This window comes from Ailuropoda melanoleuca, chromosome 8 (assembly GCF_002007445.2).
Source record: "Ailuropoda melanoleuca isolate Jingjing chromosome 8, ASM200744v2, whole genome shotgun sequence".
Classification (NCBI taxonomy): Eukaryota; Metazoa; Chordata; class Mammalia; order Carnivora; family Ursidae; genus Ailuropoda; species Ailuropoda melanoleuca.
This window is the reverse complement of record NC_048225.1, coordinates 126,972,346-126,992,454: the sequence shown is the minus strand read 5'-3', so window position 1 is coordinate 126,992,454 and position 20,109 is coordinate 126,972,346. Positions and strand designations below refer to the sequence as shown.

At 59.4% G+C, this 20,109-nt stretch overlaps 1 protein-coding gene across 1 annotated transcript in view; it reads right to left on the bottom strand.

The window, feature by feature from the left end:
* The window catches only part of ARHGEF11 (Rho guanine nucleotide exchange factor 11), a 50,723-nt gene that overhangs the window by 17,166 nt on the left and 13,448 nt on the right, over positions 1–20,109 (bottom strand). Inside the window, 17 exon segments of the mRNA XM_034667400.1 lie at positions 578–674; positions 951–1,095; positions 1,287–1,310; positions 3,381–3,503; positions 3,649–3,745; positions 4,762–4,804; positions 5,799–5,897; positions 6,823–6,924; positions 7,140–7,214; positions 9,207–9,344; positions 10,367–10,443; positions 10,982–11,027; positions 12,509–12,628; positions 17,207–17,278; positions 18,029–18,207; positions 18,946–19,003; positions 19,581–19,630. Of these exon segments, the coding sequence (XP_034523291.1) occupies positions 578–674; positions 951–1,095; positions 1,287–1,310; positions 3,381–3,503; positions 3,649–3,745; positions 4,762–4,804; positions 5,799–5,897; positions 6,823–6,924; positions 7,140–7,214; positions 9,207–9,344; positions 10,367–10,443; positions 10,982–11,027; positions 12,509–12,628; positions 17,207–17,278; positions 18,029–18,207; positions 18,946–19,003; positions 19,581–19,619 (1,534 nt within the window). The 5' untranslated portion in view covers positions 19,620–19,630.

The window sequence follows — 20,109 nt, the reverse complement described above, 5'->3', positions numbered from 1 at the left end:
CCCCCCCGGCAGCAATTTCAGGAAAGGCTGCCAGCTGACTCCAGGGCCCTTCCCAGATTCCGGACTAATGCTGGGGGCTGAAGATACTGACTGGAGACCAGTGTCAGGTTCCAGACCAACGGCAGAACTGGGAAGACCGGTGACCAGCCCACCTGAGTTCCGGGTAAGTGGCAGCATCAGGGGGGCCCTCTGGGCCCCAAACCTGCCCCCATCTGCCTAGCTCTGCTTCATGGTCACTCAGACGTCCCACCGAGGGCCCGCACGTGTCCCCGCACACCTCCGGGGCACAGACAAAGCCCTCTGGAGAAGATGAGGGGGACATTTACTGCCCACAGAGCGGTCTTGCCGCCAGGGGGAGTGTTCCTCCACGTGGCTGTTCCGTAGCTACAATGGGCTCTGAGTTCCCAGGCTCAGGCCCAGGGACCGGCACGGCCTCCTGGTCCCCATCCCTCGAGAAGCCTGCACACGGGGGGCAAGGGGAGACTAAGCAGCAGTGACGGGACGCGGGGTGTGGACGTGCCAGTGTGGACGGGGCTGACCCCCGCGCAAGCCGCTGCCCCCTCCCCCCCGGACTCACTGCTCTGCGAAGAGCTTTTGGGCTTCCCGATGTACTTGAGGATAGGGTTTCGCCTCTTGTCCTCCAAGGCATCCTTGTCTTTTTTGGAATTGCTGCTCTGCTGAGATAAGAGACACCGGGTTTGGAAAGGTCCCAAACCCCAGACGTGGCCACTGGCCCCAAGACTCGCCCCAAACAGCTAACTGGAAAGCAGACTCCGGCCTGTGTCCGAGCCAGCGTGTGTGCTTCCGGCCTGGGTCTGAGCTAGTCTGTGGGTTCTCATGCACACCCCGTGCGAAGGCAGTGGGGGTCAAGTGCAGTGATGGGGGGCCTTTCCCAGGCTGCCCCCTAAAGAGAGGCGTACCAGAAAAGACTTTCTAGATAGCTCTGTCACCTTCTTGGTCTTTGGGAAGAAGGGCAGCCACTTGTCCTTGTCAGGAGCTGCCTGGGCCTTTTCAGCTGTGCCGGAAGGCCGTGCCTCTCGGAGACGGAGCCCGGCGTAGCCCATATAGGTATTGAGAGCGAAATCCATGGGGGCACTGCGAGACAGGAGGCAGGCGTGGGCAATCAGAACGCTCGAGCTGTCCCTGCCATGCGTGTGGTGGTCCCCGAGCAGCAGCCGCCTGGACCCTACAACCCCGCTGTGACCGGGGCTGCGCTCAGACCGTGACCCCCGACGCTAGAGGCCCCTGTGACTGGAGGATGGCCAGCACACTGCACACTGACTCACCTCCTGTCCTCCTCGTACTTGGACCTGGAACAAAAGAAAGAGCAGATGACTCACACCGTGAGGCACGGGGTGTCTGCCGTGCCGACATGGGGGACGGAGGCCGTGGGGGAGGGAGGCCAGGCCTCGACTCGTGGTCTCATCTCTGAGCCAGTGTGGGGCCTGGAAGGTGAGAGCTCTCACTCCCTTAGGGGCCTCCACACAGCAACGGTGACGTCCTTCCGGCTAAAAGGAACGGGACGTGGCAAACACAGCCTCGGGAGGTATTACAGAGCAACGGGCTTGTGCGCCCCGCTGAAGGAGAGAAGGGTGCACCCTGAGACCGGATCCAGGGAAGCCTATCTACCAGGCACACGGTAACAGCAACGAACGCTAGACGGTCCGCCACATGCCAGGCAGCACCTTAAAGATATTTACACGTGTTGACTCATCGAATTCTCAAAACAACACGAGAGTGGGTGCCAGATCTCCGTGAACGAGACGGAAGCTTCCCTGCTTCGCCCATCACAAGTGGGGTGCCTATGCTGTCGGTGACAAGGCCGCGTGACTCTTGGGCGTTAGGGTCCCAGAAAAAACATGGGCAGGTGTTGCGCTCACCCCTGGAGCGGTCAGGCTGATTCCTGCCGTCAGACCGCTAGGGAAACTGAAGCCAAGAAAGGTCCAAGGCTTAGCTGAAGGCCAGGAGATTGTTTCTAAGAATATGTGCTCTGATCTGCTACTGGACGGTCCCCGTGGCCGTGTCCCCGAACCTCCGGGGTGAGGTCTGATGTGGAGCCCTGACTAGCTACCGTGAACTGCCCTGCACACAGCCATCCCATCTCGGCTGATGGCACCTCGTCCTTCCAGCAGCTCAGGTACAAACTGCGGCGTCTCCCTGACTTTTCTCTCTCCCACAACCTACGCTCTGTTTTTAAGAAATGCCTATTTGCTCAACTGTCAGAACACACCTGGGATTGACCGCTTTTCACTGTGTCCTTCGTCCCTGCTCCGGCCCAAGCCCCTACCACATGGGTTCCTGTGCGACCCCTTGTCTGGGACCCTCCCTTGCTCCCCACCACCCGACACCCACAGCTGAGCCCCACTCACAGCCCCCCGTCCCTACGACCGTCCTCAGACTCTGCGGCTGCCCCACCTGTCACCTCTGATGTCAGCAAAGACTTCACGATGTGCTCCGGCCACGCGGCTCTCCACAGCCCCCAATGCTGAGCACGTGCCTGCCTCGCCCTGCTTCCCTTTGCCTGGGGTGCTCTTCCCTATACGTCCGCGAGGGCAACAGCCCCACTTCCTTCAGGTGCTCCCATGTTACTTTCTGGGTGCGGCTCGCCCCGACCCCGCTCTTTAAACCCGTCACGCACTGGCTCTGGTGCTCTGAACCCCTTCCTTCAGCCTGCGGTCTCCCCCTTTACTTCCAACATGTTACAAAACCTGCTTATTTGTCAAACGCGGCTTTCTCTTCCCGCTACACGTCAGCATCACAGGTACTGTTCTGCTCACGCGCACACCCCAGGAGCCTAGAACAGACCCCATAAATATTGCTGCACGGAGTGGCAGCGTGAACAGACTACGGAGAACGTCTTCTCCAGCTTTTGTCATTTGACAGCTGAGACCGAAGGCTGACATGCGCCCACAAGTCACACGGGTGACGCCGGGAAGACGTGCCTGGAGAGGCGCATCGCTTTGCCGGAAGCTCCTCCCTCGGCGAGTTAGGCCCGTCTTCTGATGCCGTCGTTAAAAACGGCCCACCCTCCCGTCCTCTGGTTCGACTGCCTCCCGAAGGCAGCACCCGCTGCAGACCCACGGCGTGGCCCTCCCGCCGGTGTCCCTGGGACATCCAGGCAGGAGGCAGAGCGGGCAGGAAGAGGGCCCAGAAGGCAGCAGAAAGGTCCTGACCACGGAGTCCCTGTGGGCAGCCCTAGACCCTACATGTCCCGTGAAGTGCCACCGCCCTCGCCTGAGAAAGGCAGCAGGAGAGCCGGGCTCGCCCCGTCCTTCAGGGGAAGGGGGATCAGGCAGACGTGGAGGGGAGATGTCAGGAAATAGACCCAGACACTCGCATCTGTTCCGCGTGCTTGTGGTAGGCATGGAGGGCGCACTCACAGAATGTCTGCCAGGGCGGCTAGCTGCTTCTCGGCCACTTGGCGTTCTCGGACAGGGTCCCCATCCAGGTCCAGCAGGTCATTCTCACCGTACAGACTACCCAGCCCCAGGGTGCGCTTTGTTCTAAGCCAGAGAGAGACAAACATACATAGATGCCCGGCAGAGACCCAGAAGGAGCTAGGCGCACGCACACGCACACGCACAGGAGGCACTCGACACGGGGGACGGCGGGCGAGGAGGCAGAGGGAGCAGTGGGGGGCCCGGCAACCTGTAGTCCTGGATCTGCTCCTGGATCTCGGGCATGGCCGCCTCCTGTGCTTCCCGGAGTGCGGCGCGGACGTCCTCACTGCCGCGCAGACGCAAGTCTGGTGGGAACCCAGGGAGGACAGAGAGTGGGTGTCAGGAGGAGGGGGCCGCACCTGTGGAGCCCCCTGTGGCCTGGAGGGAGGCCGGCTTTCCGCCCTCCTGGGAGCCAAGGGGAGGTGGAGGCCTGGACCCAGCAGGTCACTCCTGAATCTCAGACTGGCACCCTGGCTGTCCAGGTCCCAAGGCGAGGACAAAAGACCTGGGCGGTCTGGACTCCAAGATGTGGAAGGACCTTAAAGCCCTGCCTGCCGTCAGATGCGCCCTGGGAGCTGCCCTCTGCCAGCACAGTGCTACCCTCTCCTTCTCGGTGGTTGCCTGGCCAGCGCACGAGCTGGGGAAGCAAGCAGCTCACCCGACCCTGGACGGAGGCTGTCCTGCCCCTGCGGCAGCTTCACACAGCGAGGACCAGTCCCCGTCCCTGGCTGTGGGTCACCAATCCTCTAGGAAGCTGCCTGGGACCCACTCCTTGTCAGACTCCCTTTTATGCTGCCTTCCCTCAGCTCTTCTACTCACAACCTGAGAGTGAGAGGGGAATGCAGCTACCACCCAGCCGGCCAGGTCTTCACGGGGCCAGCTGCTCTCAGAATCAGTGAGGAACTCACAGAAACAAAAATGCTCTGGAGATCCCGTCCCTAAGGTGGGATGGAGCAGGCCCTGGTTTCTGGATTTTTCAGAGTTTTCCAAGGGATTCTGATGATTGCCAGGCTTGGGAATCCCTCAAGCCCAACCACCCCTTGGTACAGACGGCCCCGCTGGACCCAGGAAGGTCCTGGGGATGGCTGGCAGAAATGAGTGCACGTCTGACGGGGCCCTGTCTTTCCTTCCTGGGATGAGCTCCCCAGGCAAGGGCCTGTGCCAGGGTGCTCGTCTGCCGGCCACCTCGAGGTGCTCTGGAGAAACCGCCCCCACCTCCTCCTTCTAGAGGAGGGGTGCCCAAGGAGGGGCTACACGCCCTCTGCGCTCTGGAGCCCCCCAGGACCCAGGATGAGACTACCTGGCCCATGAGCTGACTTACCAATTTCAGCCTGCAACACCTCCGGGACTTTCACTCTCAGCGGCTAGAAGAGAGAGGAGTGGGGGCGGATGGTGAGGCCCAGAGCCCAGGGCACGTGAGAGACTCGCCCTGCAGCAAGGAGGGCCTCCCAACACCCCCTTGTCTCCTTCCCCCCGTCCTCCCCCTTGTAAGCCTGCACATGAGGCCACGGCGTTAGAGAAATGGAATCTGAAGCCACAGGGCCAGCAGCCGTCTTTTGGGGCCGCTCGTGTGGGTTCCCAGCTGCTGCCAGTCAGAAGCACTGGGAAACTTCAGTGGGCCCTCTCCTCTGCTCCTTCCTGTGGCCGAGTGTCCCAGTAAGCACGGAGCATGAGGACCCGACTGTGGGGACAGGCTGGCTCTGCCAATACACCCCGGGCACGGCCAGCAGCTGCCACCCCTTCTCCATACCCACGCAAGGAGACAGGCACGGAAGTCCTGAGAAACAGAGTTTACTCCCCAATCTCACTCCCGCGAGCGGGTGCCGTGGAACTCAAAGGCTCAAGTCATTCGGGCATTAGTGCAGCTGGTCAGACTGCAGGCCCACGACGTGCTGTTCTGCGCGGCAGACGCCGTGGCCAGACCCCGTCCACACGCACGGCACTCCCCTGCCTGCACACTCCGGGCCTCCACCCTTGAAACCCCACTTTGGGCAGCATCCCCAAGGGCGCTGAGTGTCAGAACCCTGGCTCCTTGTTGTGGCGCACTGATCTTGACCACCATCGGGGTTCCTGCATCTCCACTGATTCGTCCCGATGGGCGGGCAGGGAGGGTGGGGGGAGCCAGCACTGGTCCGGGGGACAGGCAATGTGCCTTCTACCGTGCACATGTGTTACGAAGGGGCCAGGACAGGAGCTCAGGATCGAGAGCAGAGCTGCGAACAGGACCCAGGAGCCCTCAGCCCCGACTTCTCGAGAACCTGTCTCCATCCGGCCTGAACATGTGGCTTCATATTCCCTCTGCTCCCGAGTGGCCCCAAGAGTCCAGTAAAATTATAATTCAATCTGTGACTGCCTTACCGCATTTTTCTCTAAGAAAATATTCCAGATGTCTTTTCCTAAGCTTCGGGAATCCTTGGGGTTTGTCTGCTGGTAAACTTCTGCACACAGGTAAAAAAGCTAGGAGGAGAGAGAAACTGGGTTGGAGCCGTGGTTCCCTCCACCCCTACTCTGCGGAGTGGGATTCTGGCCCCAGGGGACAATGGGCAGTGCCCGGAGACATCTGTGACCCTTCTTGGGAGAGGTGCTGGGGCACCTGGCAGGTGCAACCTCGTGACGCGGCTGAGAACGGAAGACGCACTTGACAGCCGCCAGCAAGAAATCCAACAGCTCAACGTGGCCACGTGGCGGCTGAGCGGCCCTGGCTTCGATGTCCGAACCCTCTGGTGAACCGGCGCCAGCCTCCGCCCAGCACGTTCCCGCACAGGCACCCTGGACTCTGAGTCCCCGCTGCCCCGAGGTTTTGCCTCGTACTTGTTTGTATCTTGTCTTCTAAGGTTCGTGTTTTACTTCTCTGTCATGAGCCCGGTGCCCGTACACCAGGGTCAGGTGCTCAGCGGGCCCCTGCTGAGCGCATGACATTGACCCTGGCTAGCCCCACAGGACAACAGTGGTCTGGATCTTGTGAGGGACACAACATCCTGCTCTCTTGTCCATCTCTTCCTTTGAGCACCGAGCAGCGTGAGAAAAGCTGCTGAGGCTGCTGGCCCTGAGCCCCGTCCCAGGGCACCCTGTCCCTAGCGCCTCTGTCACCCCGGCCCGCTGCTGAGTCTCCCCGTGCTAATGTCGCAGATCTGCCATCCCCTGTGCTACCTGAGGGAGGCCGTGTCCTCCAGGCAGACCGGGAACGGTGGCAGGTGTCCCGGCCTCGCTCCTCCTGCGCCTCCCCGGGCTACATGCGTCCCCCCTGCCTAACTTGTACCTTCTCGACTCTGTCTCCTCTCCTGAGCTGCCTGCCGCTGCCCGCGATCCGACTTCTCTCGAGAGCAGAGGCAGAACTGAGGGCACAAGCAGGCCTCGGTCAAGGCGGACGCTCCTGACTTACCAGCGGACTGGGGTCGGCCTGAGAGAAGATGTACCGCAGGAAAACGCCCAGGTGAGCGGGCCGTGCCTTCAGCTTCTCAAGGTCCTGGAAGATGATGTCGCTCTGCAGGGCAGGAGGACGGGGGTGACTGGCGTGCGCAGATGCGGGGCACAGCAGCACAGCCTGCTGCAGCTTGGCCCCCATGGCCCCTGCCGCCCCGCGCTGACAGGCCGCGATACCCACCCCGCGCCCCCTCACGGCTGCAGCGGCTCTAACTGCTTCGAGTCAACAGCAGCTGGTGTGACCATGACGAAAGGAAAAAACCAGGAAACCGTTACCTCGTTGTTGAAATAACCCGGGTCATAATCTTCCTCTGGGCCAATAATTAAAGGCTTCGGGCTCTGGTCTGCGCTCTGGGGAGAGAGGCCAGTCGCAGGGAGAGATTAGGGGACAGGCGTCCAAGCCCTCCAGGACACAGCACGGTGCCGGCGAGGAGAGCCACACGGGACTGGCAGATGATGGCACCACCCCACCTCCCCCAAATCTCAGAGGACAGAACCACGATCCCCACTTGCAGAAGTCAAGTGCTCCCGGGCGGGGCTGCCGGAGCACATGTGCGCGGACATGGGAAGCGAGAGAAGGCGCGCTCTTCCTGTTTGCGAAAGCTCTGGGGACGGCGGGCTGGGGCTCTGCTGGCCCCCTCAGCAGCCATGCCTGTGCCCACCACCGCGCCCACCAGCGCCTGCAGCTCCTGGGCACCGCTGGGCACATGCACTCGGTCTCTATCACAGGACAGCTCACGGCCCATAGCTGCCTCCTTGAGCAAAAGGGGACGGAGCTGACCTTCCCCCCGCCGCGGCCTGCTCAAGGGTCTCCGGTAGATCTCCACGACCTGTCTCAAATCCAGGCTTCCCGGCATGGTTTTCTTCCTCATGCCAACTTCACTAAAACTCTAACCCGACCTGGTGTGCTGTATTAGGTATGACCCGAGAGGGCATTCTGCACTGGCCTTCCCGACGCTTCTCTGGACAAGCTTTCTCCTGAAGGTTCCTTAAACTTTCAGATTTTTTCTCCCATTTTCCGCTCGATGCCATCTACCTCATTTCCAGGGATTCCCAAGAAGGGCCCTGCTCTGGAGCCCACCTGGATCTCTCTTCCAGGCCTCAGATGCCTCCCATCCCACTCGCTCAAGCGGCTTCACCTGACGGTGCCTCCCGGGTATTCCGGACGCTACGCTCAGCATGAGCTCACAGAACCCGAGACCCAGAAGGTTCGTCAGCGAACAGGTCTGGCACTCAGTGACAAAAGAGAATGAGAGGCCCAGAGACTGAACGCAGGGGCAGGCCACATCCCAGGTCTTCCCCTGTCCCGTGACACCATGGGGTCCGCGACCCCAGGGGATACTAGACGGCCACTTGTGGCTCTACTGGGGTCTCAGGTGAAACCTGAAAACACCAGGTTTTTGCTTGTTGTGAGTGGGAGGAGGATATTTTAAAAGTCTTTACAAGTACGCAGTTTTTCTGACTGTGAAAGCGGAAGACACTCATTATTAAAGAAAACCCCGACATTGGACAGTTATGCAACAGAAAATGAGTTGCTGATGGTTGCTCCTGCCGCTGCTGAGTGTGGACGGCCCCCCACCCCGTCGTCAGCACAGATTCCGATTCAGAGACTAGGGCTGTGTTGTAGCCGTTCCTGTCGTGCAAAGATAACAGCTTCAACAGTTTTCAGAGGAAGGGAGGCCTTGCTCCAGAGCACGACCCCCAGCACCCCCGCAGGCCAGGAGGCGGGTGAATGCTAAGAAAGGCTGTTTTACAGAACGGCAAGCTCTCGCCGTGTTGCTCACATGCAGGGACCCCACTTCTGGCTCCATAGCATTGGGCAATCCCCTCGACAGCTGGAGTCTTTGCCCTGAGCCCGAAGCGCTCCTCCCGACGCCCCCTTGCACCTGGTCTACCCGTACAGGTGGTGGCAGCCACACCAGGTTTTCAGGACCGTGGGGCCACACGGAAGCACCCGAAGGCGGATGCGCCTGGGGCCGGTCCTGGGTAGCTAAACTTCTTTTTGGTTCCTACATTAGGGTGCCAACTAGTAAGGTTTTGTGTAAGAGAAAGGATTTTGCTAAATAAAGAGGAAAGTAAGCCGAGTGTTCTGGAGACGTCGAACAAACCTATCTGCTCATCCACGTCCCGTCCCTTCCCTGTGGATGTGTTCACGTGTCCTCACCCAGAGCCCGGGAGAGCCTTCTGTTCAAGTACCCGTTCACACCACCTTCTTCCCTCACTTTCGTCCTCTAAGCAACAGTCTCCCGCAGAGAGGGTTGGCCTGAGTGTTCAATGATGGGCCCTGGTAAGCCGGTTCTGGAGGAGGGGACGGAGAACCGCCGGGGGCTCTGGACCCCTCACCTGCTCGCTGGGGCCAGGCCCTGGTGCGTCTGAGCCCTGCCGCCGGTGGTGCTGGGCCAGCCTGGCCATGATCACAGGTGAGGTTCGGGGACTGTCCAGCCCAGGGTCTGACAGTGCCGAGTTCCGATTCATCAGCGCCTGGAGGAACAGAGAGCCCATCGGAAAATTCACCCTCAGCTGCTCTGGTGATACGCACGCCCCAGGCCACGCGGAGACCTTGGTTGCGTGGCACCCTGCTCGGTGCTCAGGACGGCCCTCTGAGGCAGATACCACTCCTCCCACTGTTCGAACAAGGGAACAACGACTTGGACGGGTCACGAGACTTGCTCAAGGCCGGGGACCCAGTGACGGGGTATTCCCTGGATTTGGCCGCGGCACCTGAGCTCAGCCCACAGCCTTCCGCTCTAAGCCAGGCTGCCTCCCAGACACCCAGCCCTCAGGATACGCCGACTGTGCTTGGTGAAGACCTCCGCCCCTTCTTGGTGTCTTTCCCACAGACGGATCCTTGCACGTAGGCTCACCGTCCTCCCACGCACAGACGGCGGCAGTAAGGAAATGCAATTCCAACCATTATTTAAAATCAGAGTTTAAGCGGCTGAGCAGATAGTTGACTGACGGTGATATCACTTTCCGTCCACTCGTACTCTTACTTTGCAGTTTATATATGTAGGCAGACAACAGCTGCGAAGGAATGTGAGGCCAAAACCTGAAACGCTTCTGACCACTCCAGGAAAGACAAGCTGTTCGAGTGAGGTCTGTGACTGAGTGAGAGAGGCTGCCACCCGCCTCGGCTGGCTCCGTGCGTGCATCTAAGATGCCATGGCCACGGCCGGGAAGACGGGTGCGTGCGGCCGTGACTGAAGCTCTGCTCCCTCAGGCCCGCAGGCTCGTACCGTTCATACACCTCTCTCTGCCCGATGCTACAGAACAGAGCTGTGATAAAGCAGACGATCTGACGGTCCTGCACGCAGGGTGCGTGTGAAACCCCTTTGGCACGCAGAGCAGAGTGACTAGAAACCCTGGGAGCTAGAAGCGTGGCCGAGGTGCAGACGTGGCAGGTCGGAGGCCGCGGCACAACTGGCCACAGCAGGACCTTTTGGCGCCTGGAAAGGGGACGCCAACCATGGTTTGAGACGGGGCTGGCCCCTGCAGGCACTCACCTCACTGAGGGAGGGGAAGTGCTCCGTCCCAGCGTCCAAGCCACTGTCCCCCTCCTGGCAGTCCAGAGAGAGCTGGCCTGGGGAGAAACAGTTTACAGGGGAGGTGACGCCATGGCCTGGGGGCCTGCGTGTGGGGCAGGAAGGTGAAGCTGCCACCTTCTCTCCTTTCCTGGTTTCCCTCAGGTCAGATGCTCCGCACCCGGCTTCCGCCTCCCTCATGGCCCGTGCCTGGTCCTATCGCCTCCCGGAACGAGACTCCACAGCTCTGTCACCGGGAGTCTTTACCTTCAACCCACCCCACCCCTCCTCTGGCTCGACTCACTTCCTGTCACAAGAGCGGCTCCTGGGCTCCCAAGTGCCAGGGGCTGGGAGGCAAGCTGGGCTCTGGATCCCCATCATCCTAGTAGTGCCCTGGCACTCTCCCGTTAGTGGGAAGCTTGTGCCCCATGGCCACCAAGTAAGTCACCCCTGTCCCTGGGCGCGGACGCCGCTTTCTCTCCCTATCCTAATGCCTGGAGAGCCCGGACTGCAGCCAGTCTTTCCAGAATCGGCCCCATGGGGAGGGACGACAGGGAGGAAACTTGGCCTGGATTTCTGGGGTGAGAGGGAGCTCACCTTCTGATGCTCTCTGGCTGGTGTCACCATATAGGGGGGGTATGTCCTGAAAAAGAAAGGTCCAGAGGGTGGGCACATTCCACAAACCTCTCCCGTACTCGGTCCTCCCTGCAGCCAGCCCTTCCCTCGGTCTCAGCAGACAGTATCTGCTGCAAATAGTGGCTTCTGCTTCGTTGCCTAAAAATGCCCAGGCCGTGGAGCTACTGCCTCGTCGGTAGTCCGAGGACGACGGTGGCCCTGATGGTGGACGGAGCTCTGCCCTTAGAGAAAGTCTCCAAACTCACTGATTCATCGCTCCGGACCCCACGGCACCCACTGCCTTGGTTGGGTTGGACCCAGAAGGAGCTTCCCATCCAGGAGCGAGAAGAGCTCCAACGGGGGACTGAGGGGAGAGGAGGAGGGACGGCCTCTGGCGGCCTCTGAAGAGCAGCCAGTGTGGAGGAACCACGGTGACCATGTTCCACGCTCGTGAAGCACGCTCTTCTGGTTCTCACTTAGGCTTTTGGCAACGCTGAGGCCCGTGTGACCAGTGAGCAAACAGGAGCCCAGAGACGACGCGTAACTTGCCTGAGCCACACAGCAGAACCTATGCCGGGGTTGGCGCTCAGCCCTGCAGCCCCCAGTCGGGTATCTCGGCCCCTCCACCCCGTGGAGCACGCCGGCACAGCGGCAGGGCAAACACACAGCCCGCAAGGGGGGCACGCGTCGACTCTGACCATAACCCCAGGGCAGGCCCTAGTGGGATCGCCATCTCACAGAGGAGGACATGGGCTCAAGCAGCTTGTCCCAGGGTCTTAGAGCTGGTGAGCTCAGAAACTAAGTGCCTATCAGCGACGTGACACGACGTGCCCTTCAGAAAATAGAAGAGTTTAAACTTGATTAGCCTGTGGTTCCCAGATGTTTTGATCTGGATGTTCTAGAAAAGAAAGCAGATAATCCTCGAAGAACCTCTCTTGGCTCTGGCAAATACCATTCTTGGGGATCGTCAAGTTTCTGGAGAGTTCCTTCTTATTTGCCTAAAGGATTAAGGCCCGATGGAGACCGAGCAGCACGCTAGGAATGGAGGCCCTGACTAGAACGGGTAAGGGCATCTCCTCTCTGGGGTTTCCCTACAGACCCCCTCCACAGTGCGGGTCCTTTACCACGGCTGACGCGGGAGGTACGCACAGTCTTCGAGGAGACCCGCTGCCTGCAGTGCGCATGGCTCAACGAGCCGCCAGAGGCGTGCTGAGTAAACTCGGCGTGGAAACGGCCACCCTCCCCGGGGGGAGCAGACATTGAGGAGACTAAAGCCAACGGTCCCACTGAGTTCACAGGTATTTCTTTCCACCGCGACTGCAGGATCTCGGAAGGCAAGAAAGGGCCCCCCAGCGACCAGCCCTGTGGGGCCAAACGAACTGCTGCCCTTTGTTTCTTTCTGAGATACTAAAAGCTGAGCAGTCAGCCTGGGGTCCGGCGTGATGCAGGCGGCCTCTGCCCCAGCCCCCCGTGTGGCGCCCTTCCTGGAGCCGGGCACGCGTCACTCACCACAAAGCCACCCGTCTCCTGCTGGATCTTCAGCTGGAGCTGAGTGACACGCCTCCGGGCACCTTCGATCTGCTCCTCCAGCAGGCTGGCGGGATTCCGGCTGTATACCTCACAGATACGCTGGGGGCAGCGAGGACGACAGGGATGGAAAGCACAAGGGGTGGTTAGTGGAGGATGGACGACTCGCCCAGGGGGGAGAACAGGAAGTTACCCCCAAACCAAGAGGAGAGGTGGGAGCTCTCTGCCTTCGGAGATGCATGTGAGCTCGCCGTTGCTCAGGAGAGAAAGGTGTGGAGACGGTGAGAAACATCACAGAAGGCCAACTAGAGCGAGGAGACAGGACAAAGTCCCGTCCAGTCTGAACCACCGTGCAAGGCTGGGTGTATGCCTCATCCTAAAGGGGTCTTCCTCGGCTCCTGCTCGAGAGTGACACGTTCAGTGTCTGTGCAGAGCAGCCCACACAGGGAGCTCACACGCAGCAGTGAGTCCCAGGAGCCCGGTCTGGCCACGGGCGGATCTGGGAGCTGCTCAGACGTTCACCTGGAGCGCACCTGGCCCTTACCTCGTGCTCACCTGGTGCTCTCCTGGTGCACACCTGGCCCTCACCTTGCGCCCACCTGGCACTCACCTGGCGCTCCCCTGGCACGCACCTGGCCCTCACCTCACGCTCACCTGGTGTGCACACAGAGCTTAGAGCCTGGGTTTTTCAGCTGGGGAAGGCCTGACTCTGAATTCTGTCCCCCATGCTCACTTGCTGTGTAGACCCGGCAGGCTTTCCTGCGTCCTCACAGGTAACGGGGATCACGGGTCCTTCCTGCTGGATGGCAGTGAGGCCTGGACGACACCCTGCCCGTGAAGTCTTTGCAGGAGACAGATACTACTGCGTTCGAGAAGGAAGTGCCCAGTAAAGCTGGCTTGCCACACAATTAAGAATGCTGGAGTGTGTACGCCTTCTGTAAGCTCGTCCAGGCCTCCCTGCTACCCGACGGCCTCGGTTTACAAATCCCTCTGTCCTTTCCATACCTGTGGCCCGGAGCCCTCTGCCTCGGCAGGCGCCGTCCTCTGTTAGAGCCCCCCGGCTTCACTGCAGACATCTGTGGCCTCCCCTCCCCGGCCCCACGGAGCAGCTCGACCTCCAGCTGCCAGGGCTCTTTGGACACACTGTTCATGCTCTCAGTTTCCCCATCCCGTGGTTCCTTCCCTTCATCCTGCAGGAACGCTCCTTTCTGGTCTTAAAACAAAAACCAGCCGCTGCCATGAAGCCCTTCCAACAATTCTGATTACCCTTCACGCTGCTGCCTCAACCCTTTCTCCTTCCTTCCACGGACACGTCTCCAGACAGGGCTTGATCCTTGGGGCCCAGAGCCTGAGTCCTGCACACGCCTTGTCCCTCCGACAACTTCAAGATGACCCAGGGGCCAGACCTGCAGCCTGGCCTCAGCTGGGCCTCCTCGGAAGGCTGTCCTGGTGCCTCCCACCCTCCCTCACAGCCTGTCCGCAGCCTCGCCCGGTCCCTGCACCCCTTAACTAGCGTGGGCCTGGGGCAGGTGCGCAGGGGACACACAGAGATGTGATCCCAGCCTGTGAGTTACTTAGTCCAACAGGGTGAAGGACAAACAACGTGGCATCACGTTCTAGACTTTCACCCGCTCGCTCTCCTCCTCTCTGCACTGGCACCCACGGGGCCCCCACCTAGTCCCCAGTTCCCATTATGACTTTCATGCTGAGGATACCTGAACCTTTGTCTCCACCCTGTCCTTTCTCTCGAGGCTCAACCCTCTCATTTCCACATGGCTGGTGGACGGTCTTTGTGTCTGAACGACCCTCGGGCACCCCGCCCCGCCCCTCCGCCTCCCTCCAGCACCAGCACCGCCGCTGTACCGGCACCCAGACTCGGGGCATCTCTTGCTCTTTCTGCCTTGCTATCTCCCGGCGGCAGGCCACTCGCTCACCCTTGACCTCTGACATGTCCCTGCGGCCCCCGTCTCCCTGTGCTGACTCCTACCGCTCCCGCTCAGTTTCCTGCAGCAGCCGCAGGACGGTCTCCGCGGAACACTGGTTTGGAGATGTGATCACTCCCCTGCTCAAAACCCTCTGACCCATCCCACTGTCTGCAGAATTCACTCCAAGCTCAGCGTGGACTTCAAGGCCCGATGCACCTTCCAAGTGAAACGGACTGAACCCAAACTCAAGGTGCCACCTCAGGAAGCCCTCCCTGATTACCGTACATTATTCCTTCTTTTGGCTTCCATGCACTTAATCCTTTAGAAGTTGCGGACACATAATTCACATAAGATAAACCACAGCATTTTAAAGTGTACAACTGAGTGGTCTGCACGCACTCGCGGGTTTACCACGACGGCCCCACCACGTACTTCTGGAACACGGCAGGATGGTGTCATTGCCACCTTCTCCCCTCCGCCACCCCTGCAACCACTAATTTACTTGGTGTCCTCGTGGATGTACGCAGTCTGGACCTCCCTTTTAACAGGCTCACAACGTGCGGTCTTTGCACCCGGCTCCTCCCTGAGCGCCCTGTGTTGGGGGTGCTTCCGTGTTGTAAGCATGTGGCAGCACTTCGTGCCTGGGGTGGGGGGAGTCCATCCCATGGTCCGGACAGACCACCTTGGGTTGCCTGCTCGGCTGCTGCTGGACTCTGGGTTGTTTCCTCTTTGGGGCTACTCTGTGGGTGACGCTCTCACAATGTCCGCGTACAGGTGTGGGTCTGGATGTTCTCCTGGGTCGTACCTGGGGGTGGGGCTGTTGGAGCGTGTCTCTGTGCGTCTCTGTGTTTGCTGTTCTGCTGAGCTGTTGGACCGTGCTGGCGCCAGCCGTGACTTCGTGTCCTCACCAGCAACGGTGGGGATCCGTTAGGATGATGAGCACACGGGACATAAACCAGTATTTCCCGAATTTCTCCCCTCTCGCCCGCACCTGCTACTCTGTTGTACTGGCTCTAACCATCCTGCTGGGTGTGGAGTGGCTGTGCAGTTGTGATCAGCATCACCCTGATGACCAGTCGCCGCGAGCTTCCTGGCCATCTGTATGCATCTCTACTGTCTATTCAGATCCTTTGCCAACTTTTAAACGGCTCACGTGTCTTTATTGCTATGTTTACAGAGTCTGGATCGGATATATGATTTGCAAGTATTTTCTCCCATCCTGTGGGCTTTTACTTTCTTTCTTTTCTTTTTTTTTTTTTTAAAGATTTTATTTATTTATTTGACAGAGATAGAGACAGCCAGCGAGAGAGGGAACACAAGCAGGGGGAGTGGGAGAGGAAGAAGCAGGCTNTCATAGAGGAGGAGCCTGATGTGGGGCTCGATCCCATACCGATGGGATCACGCCCTGAGCTGAAGGCAGACGCTTAACCGCTGTGCCACCCAGGCGCCCCAGGGCTTTACTTTCTTGATCGTGTCCTTTGATGCACAAAGGTTTTTCATTTGGATGAAGTCCAATTTATTTTTTTTGGTTGTTTTTACTTTCGGTGTCATATGTAGGAAAACACTCCCTAATCCAAGGTCATGAAGATTTACACTTGTGTTGTCTTCTGAGAGTTTTGCAGTTTTAAAACACAGTTTTAGTTCTTAACGTTTGTCTTTGATCAATTCAGGATTAGACTGTTTACTGTGTGCTGTACGGATCTGCAGTCGATCTCTGCACGTGGACGGCCAGTTGGTCCAGTTCCACCGGCGGAGACTACTTTCTCCACCAAACGGTCTGGACACCTTTGTCAAAATTCAACCGACTCTATCTGTGTGGACTCTGAATTCTATTCTACTGACCGACAGGTCTGTCCCGACCGTTCCATGTTGCTACGTACCTGCACTTACTACGGTGCAGCACGCGGGTAACTCCATCCATCCACGGACACCCCACCGGATCACAAACCCCACCAAGGAAAGCTCCACCTCTCACTTTTCCGCGTCACCTTTCCAGCTTCTGCACCCCCCACCCCCCCACGAGCACCAGCACGCAGCAGCAACTCAATCCTGCCAAACACAGGAGGGTGTTTTCACATGTCTGTGCCCTTGGCCTGTGCTGTCCATTCACCAGTGGACCCCCCATCTGTTTTGCCCACAGAAGGCCCACCAGTCAAGGCCCAGCTGAAATACAGCCCTGTCCCTGACGTCTCCCTGCACCCCCATCGTTCACAGATTGCTTTCCTCCTTGGCCCCCCACCAACTCTCCTACTGTGCTGTGAATTTTCTCCGCTACAGGAGAGCCGTCTAGTCTGTATACCACACGACCTAAAACACCGCTTCATAGGCAGCGGGCACTTCCGGAAACGTGCTGCACCGAGATGAAGGGGCCAGGCCAGGACCTGGCTCCCCCACTGCACACCCTCCGCCAAAGGGGTCCCACCAACGGTGTCCCACCGCCGGCAGCCTGGCCGGCCGCCCCCTGCCCTCCCCACCTCCCTCCCTGGAGGCCCTGAGACCTTCCTCGGCTCTGATGTTCCCTCGCTGTGTTCTCTCCACCCCGTCCCTCCTGGGACAGGGCTGTGTGTCCACTATTCGAAACTATTACCCAGGAGCTCTCATCCCCATTCACTTTCTTGGCCAAGTTCTGCTTCAACGAATCCCATGGTCACAACAACTGTTCAGTGGGCAGCAAGTTTATGGTGTTGGGGTTTGGTGGTGACGGGCTGCATCCCAAGAGCAAGGCCGTGGCTGGCTGCCCTCGGCAGGACCTCACCTGTAACTCCTTTTCCTCCTGCCTCAGCATATTGCGAAGGATCTGGGTGGCATGTTTTTGGAATTCGGGATCCTAGAAATGGAACAGACCAGTAGTGAGGATGGGAGCAGCCTCTCAGCTTAGATCTCTCCTACCCGCTGGTCCTTAGGCAGGAAAGGGGGCAAGGCTGTCAGGTCATCCGTACGTCTGAGCGACTGGCAGCCCCTCAGCAGACTTCAGGCACCGGGTGTTCCTCTCGAATTCCTAGAGGCCTTGGCAGCAACCGCCCCTGGTACCAAACCGCTGCAAGGCTCCTCTCACCTGCTGGCTGGGGCTCCTGTACAACCGCAGATTCCAGCCCCGTTCCTAACCGCACCTCATCCCCCCTCTGCCCTATCCTGGGTCCACCCCTGCCGCTGTCTGTGCTTTCTCGATCCGCTCTCCTTCTCTCTCCTTTCGTTCCTGCAGGCAGCCTTTCCCCTGTTCGTCTGTGTGTTCCACGCTCTTGTAACAGTGGCTGGCCACAGTCTGTAACTGTCACTTCTGTCCGTGCCTGGAGGGGTGCACTCTCGCTGCTGCTGGGCAGCACCCCCAAGGGCCTCCTTAGGGTCCCCTCCATTTAGGAAGCACATTGCCCGCTGCTGTCTGGGAAGACTGGGTGCATTCACGTGGAAGGCGGACACTAAGGATGGGGTGGCCCCTTCCACGCGGCCAGCCCTCCCTTTGTTGTGCTGACGCTCGCTCCTCACGGGTCTCTGGCTTGTCTCTGCTTACCAGCCACCTCGCTATAGCCTGCTTTGCTCCCCACGGGGCGACGAGCGAGGAGGGCAGTAGGACCGTTACCTGCAGTGGTTTGGGCCCCGTGATGCGCTGCGGGGGGGGCAGAGGCGGGGGCGGAGGCGGCGGTGGGACCACAGGTGCTACTCGGGGGGCTCCGGTGGGGGCAGGGTCCTGCTGCAGCCCAGAGACACCGACGGACGAGGGGGAAGAGCCCAGGAGGGTCAGTGCGACGTAGGCGCCAGCTGCAGGCAGAGAGACAGGAGAGGCTCACTTGAGGCGCGTCGTCCTGGACGGCGGACACTCAAGCTGCAAAACTGGGGGGTGGGGGGTCTTCTCCCTTCTCCTTGCATGAAGCTTAAAATTCTGCAGACAAAACTCTCTGCTCTTCAACGCCCTGCCGTCCCTGCGCCCGCAGTGGTACCCCTCCTTCCCCTTCTTCACGCAGGATGCTCAAGTGAAGTCCCACCCAGGTATGTGGGTGCCCGGTCCTCATGCCCTTCACCTCACTCAGTTCTGCCAAGCCCCTGGCACATAGAAGGCGCTCAGACCCTAGCCACCTGCCCTCCTCGGACCCCCCGCCCGTGAACTTTTTCCTCAATGTCTCTTGCTTCTGTTGGATTGCCTGGGCTGCCCCGACGGTTGAGTCTTCCTAGCTGCGAACGCGATGTTTTTGCTTTCCCCCCACAAGTAGGCCACCACTGAGGAAGGCTGTCCGCGGAGAGGACAGGGGAGCAAACGGCCCTGGAGGGAGCTGGTAGCAGCAGGATATGGTCCCCATGGGTGTGCAAGGAGGTGGAGTCCAGTGAGAGACCGGTGTCTCCACGGGCCGTGACCACAGGGAACGGGGCAGGCTCAGTGGATCAAGCCTAACACGTGACCTGGGCTGCCTCTCACCCACAGAGGAGGCCCCAGGTCTAAGGGCCTGTTCCCCCCAGCCCACCTGCCCCCCTACTTTCTGTGCTCCGCTCTCTCCGACTCACATTTGATAAGCTTCACCACCTCCAGGTGTGAGCTGTTGGTCACCATGGTGCCATTGACCTGTTGGGGGACAAACGACAGAGTGACCAGGATGGATGCACGGTATTCTTCCGAAGCTCAAACGCCAATCCTTCACAAAGGCACTTTCCAGTGCTCCCCAGACACCTCTGCTCATTGTGAATTTGCTCCCGTTCACATCTGCTGTATGTTCTGTCTTTCCGGCTGGCCTGCAAGCCTCCGGCTGCCGGCCCGCACCCCCGCCCAGTGTGTTTCCTCCTCATGGGAGGGTTAAGGCGTCATCTTAGGCACCAGACGCCAGGCAGGTCGCAGCAGGTGGCACCTGGCAAGGCCCTCAGGTCAACACTGTGTGGGGACAGAGTCTGAAGGCCCTGGGCCCCTTGCTGGTCTCAGCCTCCCCACCTTAAGTGTATTTTAGTTGTTTGTTAAATGTAAAGATAAAACCCATTCCAGAAGCTTGGTTACTTAGAGTCAAGAAAGGCTAAGGATGGGGCTCTTGGGGGCTGGTCCCCACATTCCTGGGGTCCTCTGGTGGCACCACCCCCAACCCATTGGCCAGCCACCCTGGGGGCGAGGCGGGAGGGTGCAGGGAGATGGCCAGAAGGGGAGGGGCACTCACTTTGATGATCCGGTCGCCCTCTTTGACACCAGCTCTCATGGCTGCCCCTCCTGTAGGGAGAAGACCTGGTTGGCAGAGCCCAGCCCCTGTCCCCTGAGGTCACTGACCCTGCCCTGTAGTCCCTCCAAAATGTGTTCTCAGCCCTCTGTGCCAGGACCTCAGAGGCTGGGTGTGCCTCCTGTCCTGCTCCGGGGATGATCACCTGTGAGCTACAGGTGGCCAGGCTGCTGGTATCCAGGCCACGGGGCCAGAGTTGCAGTGCCCAGGTCTGGGAAAAGACGTGTGTTTTATCGGAACATGTCTCGATGGTTCCCACGATCCAGTGGGAAGAATGGGTTTACTGTATTAAATATAATTGTTAACGTAACTAATTATTAAGAGGAACAGGGAGAAATGGGTGAAAACAAGAGTTTTCAAACCATGCTTCCTGAGCCCTGAGAAGTTTCTTCTGGGGTTCACACCAGTAAAGATGAGAGCGATCACTCCTTTATTGTCTGTTAAAATTTGTTTTAGACCTTCTGTAGTTTCT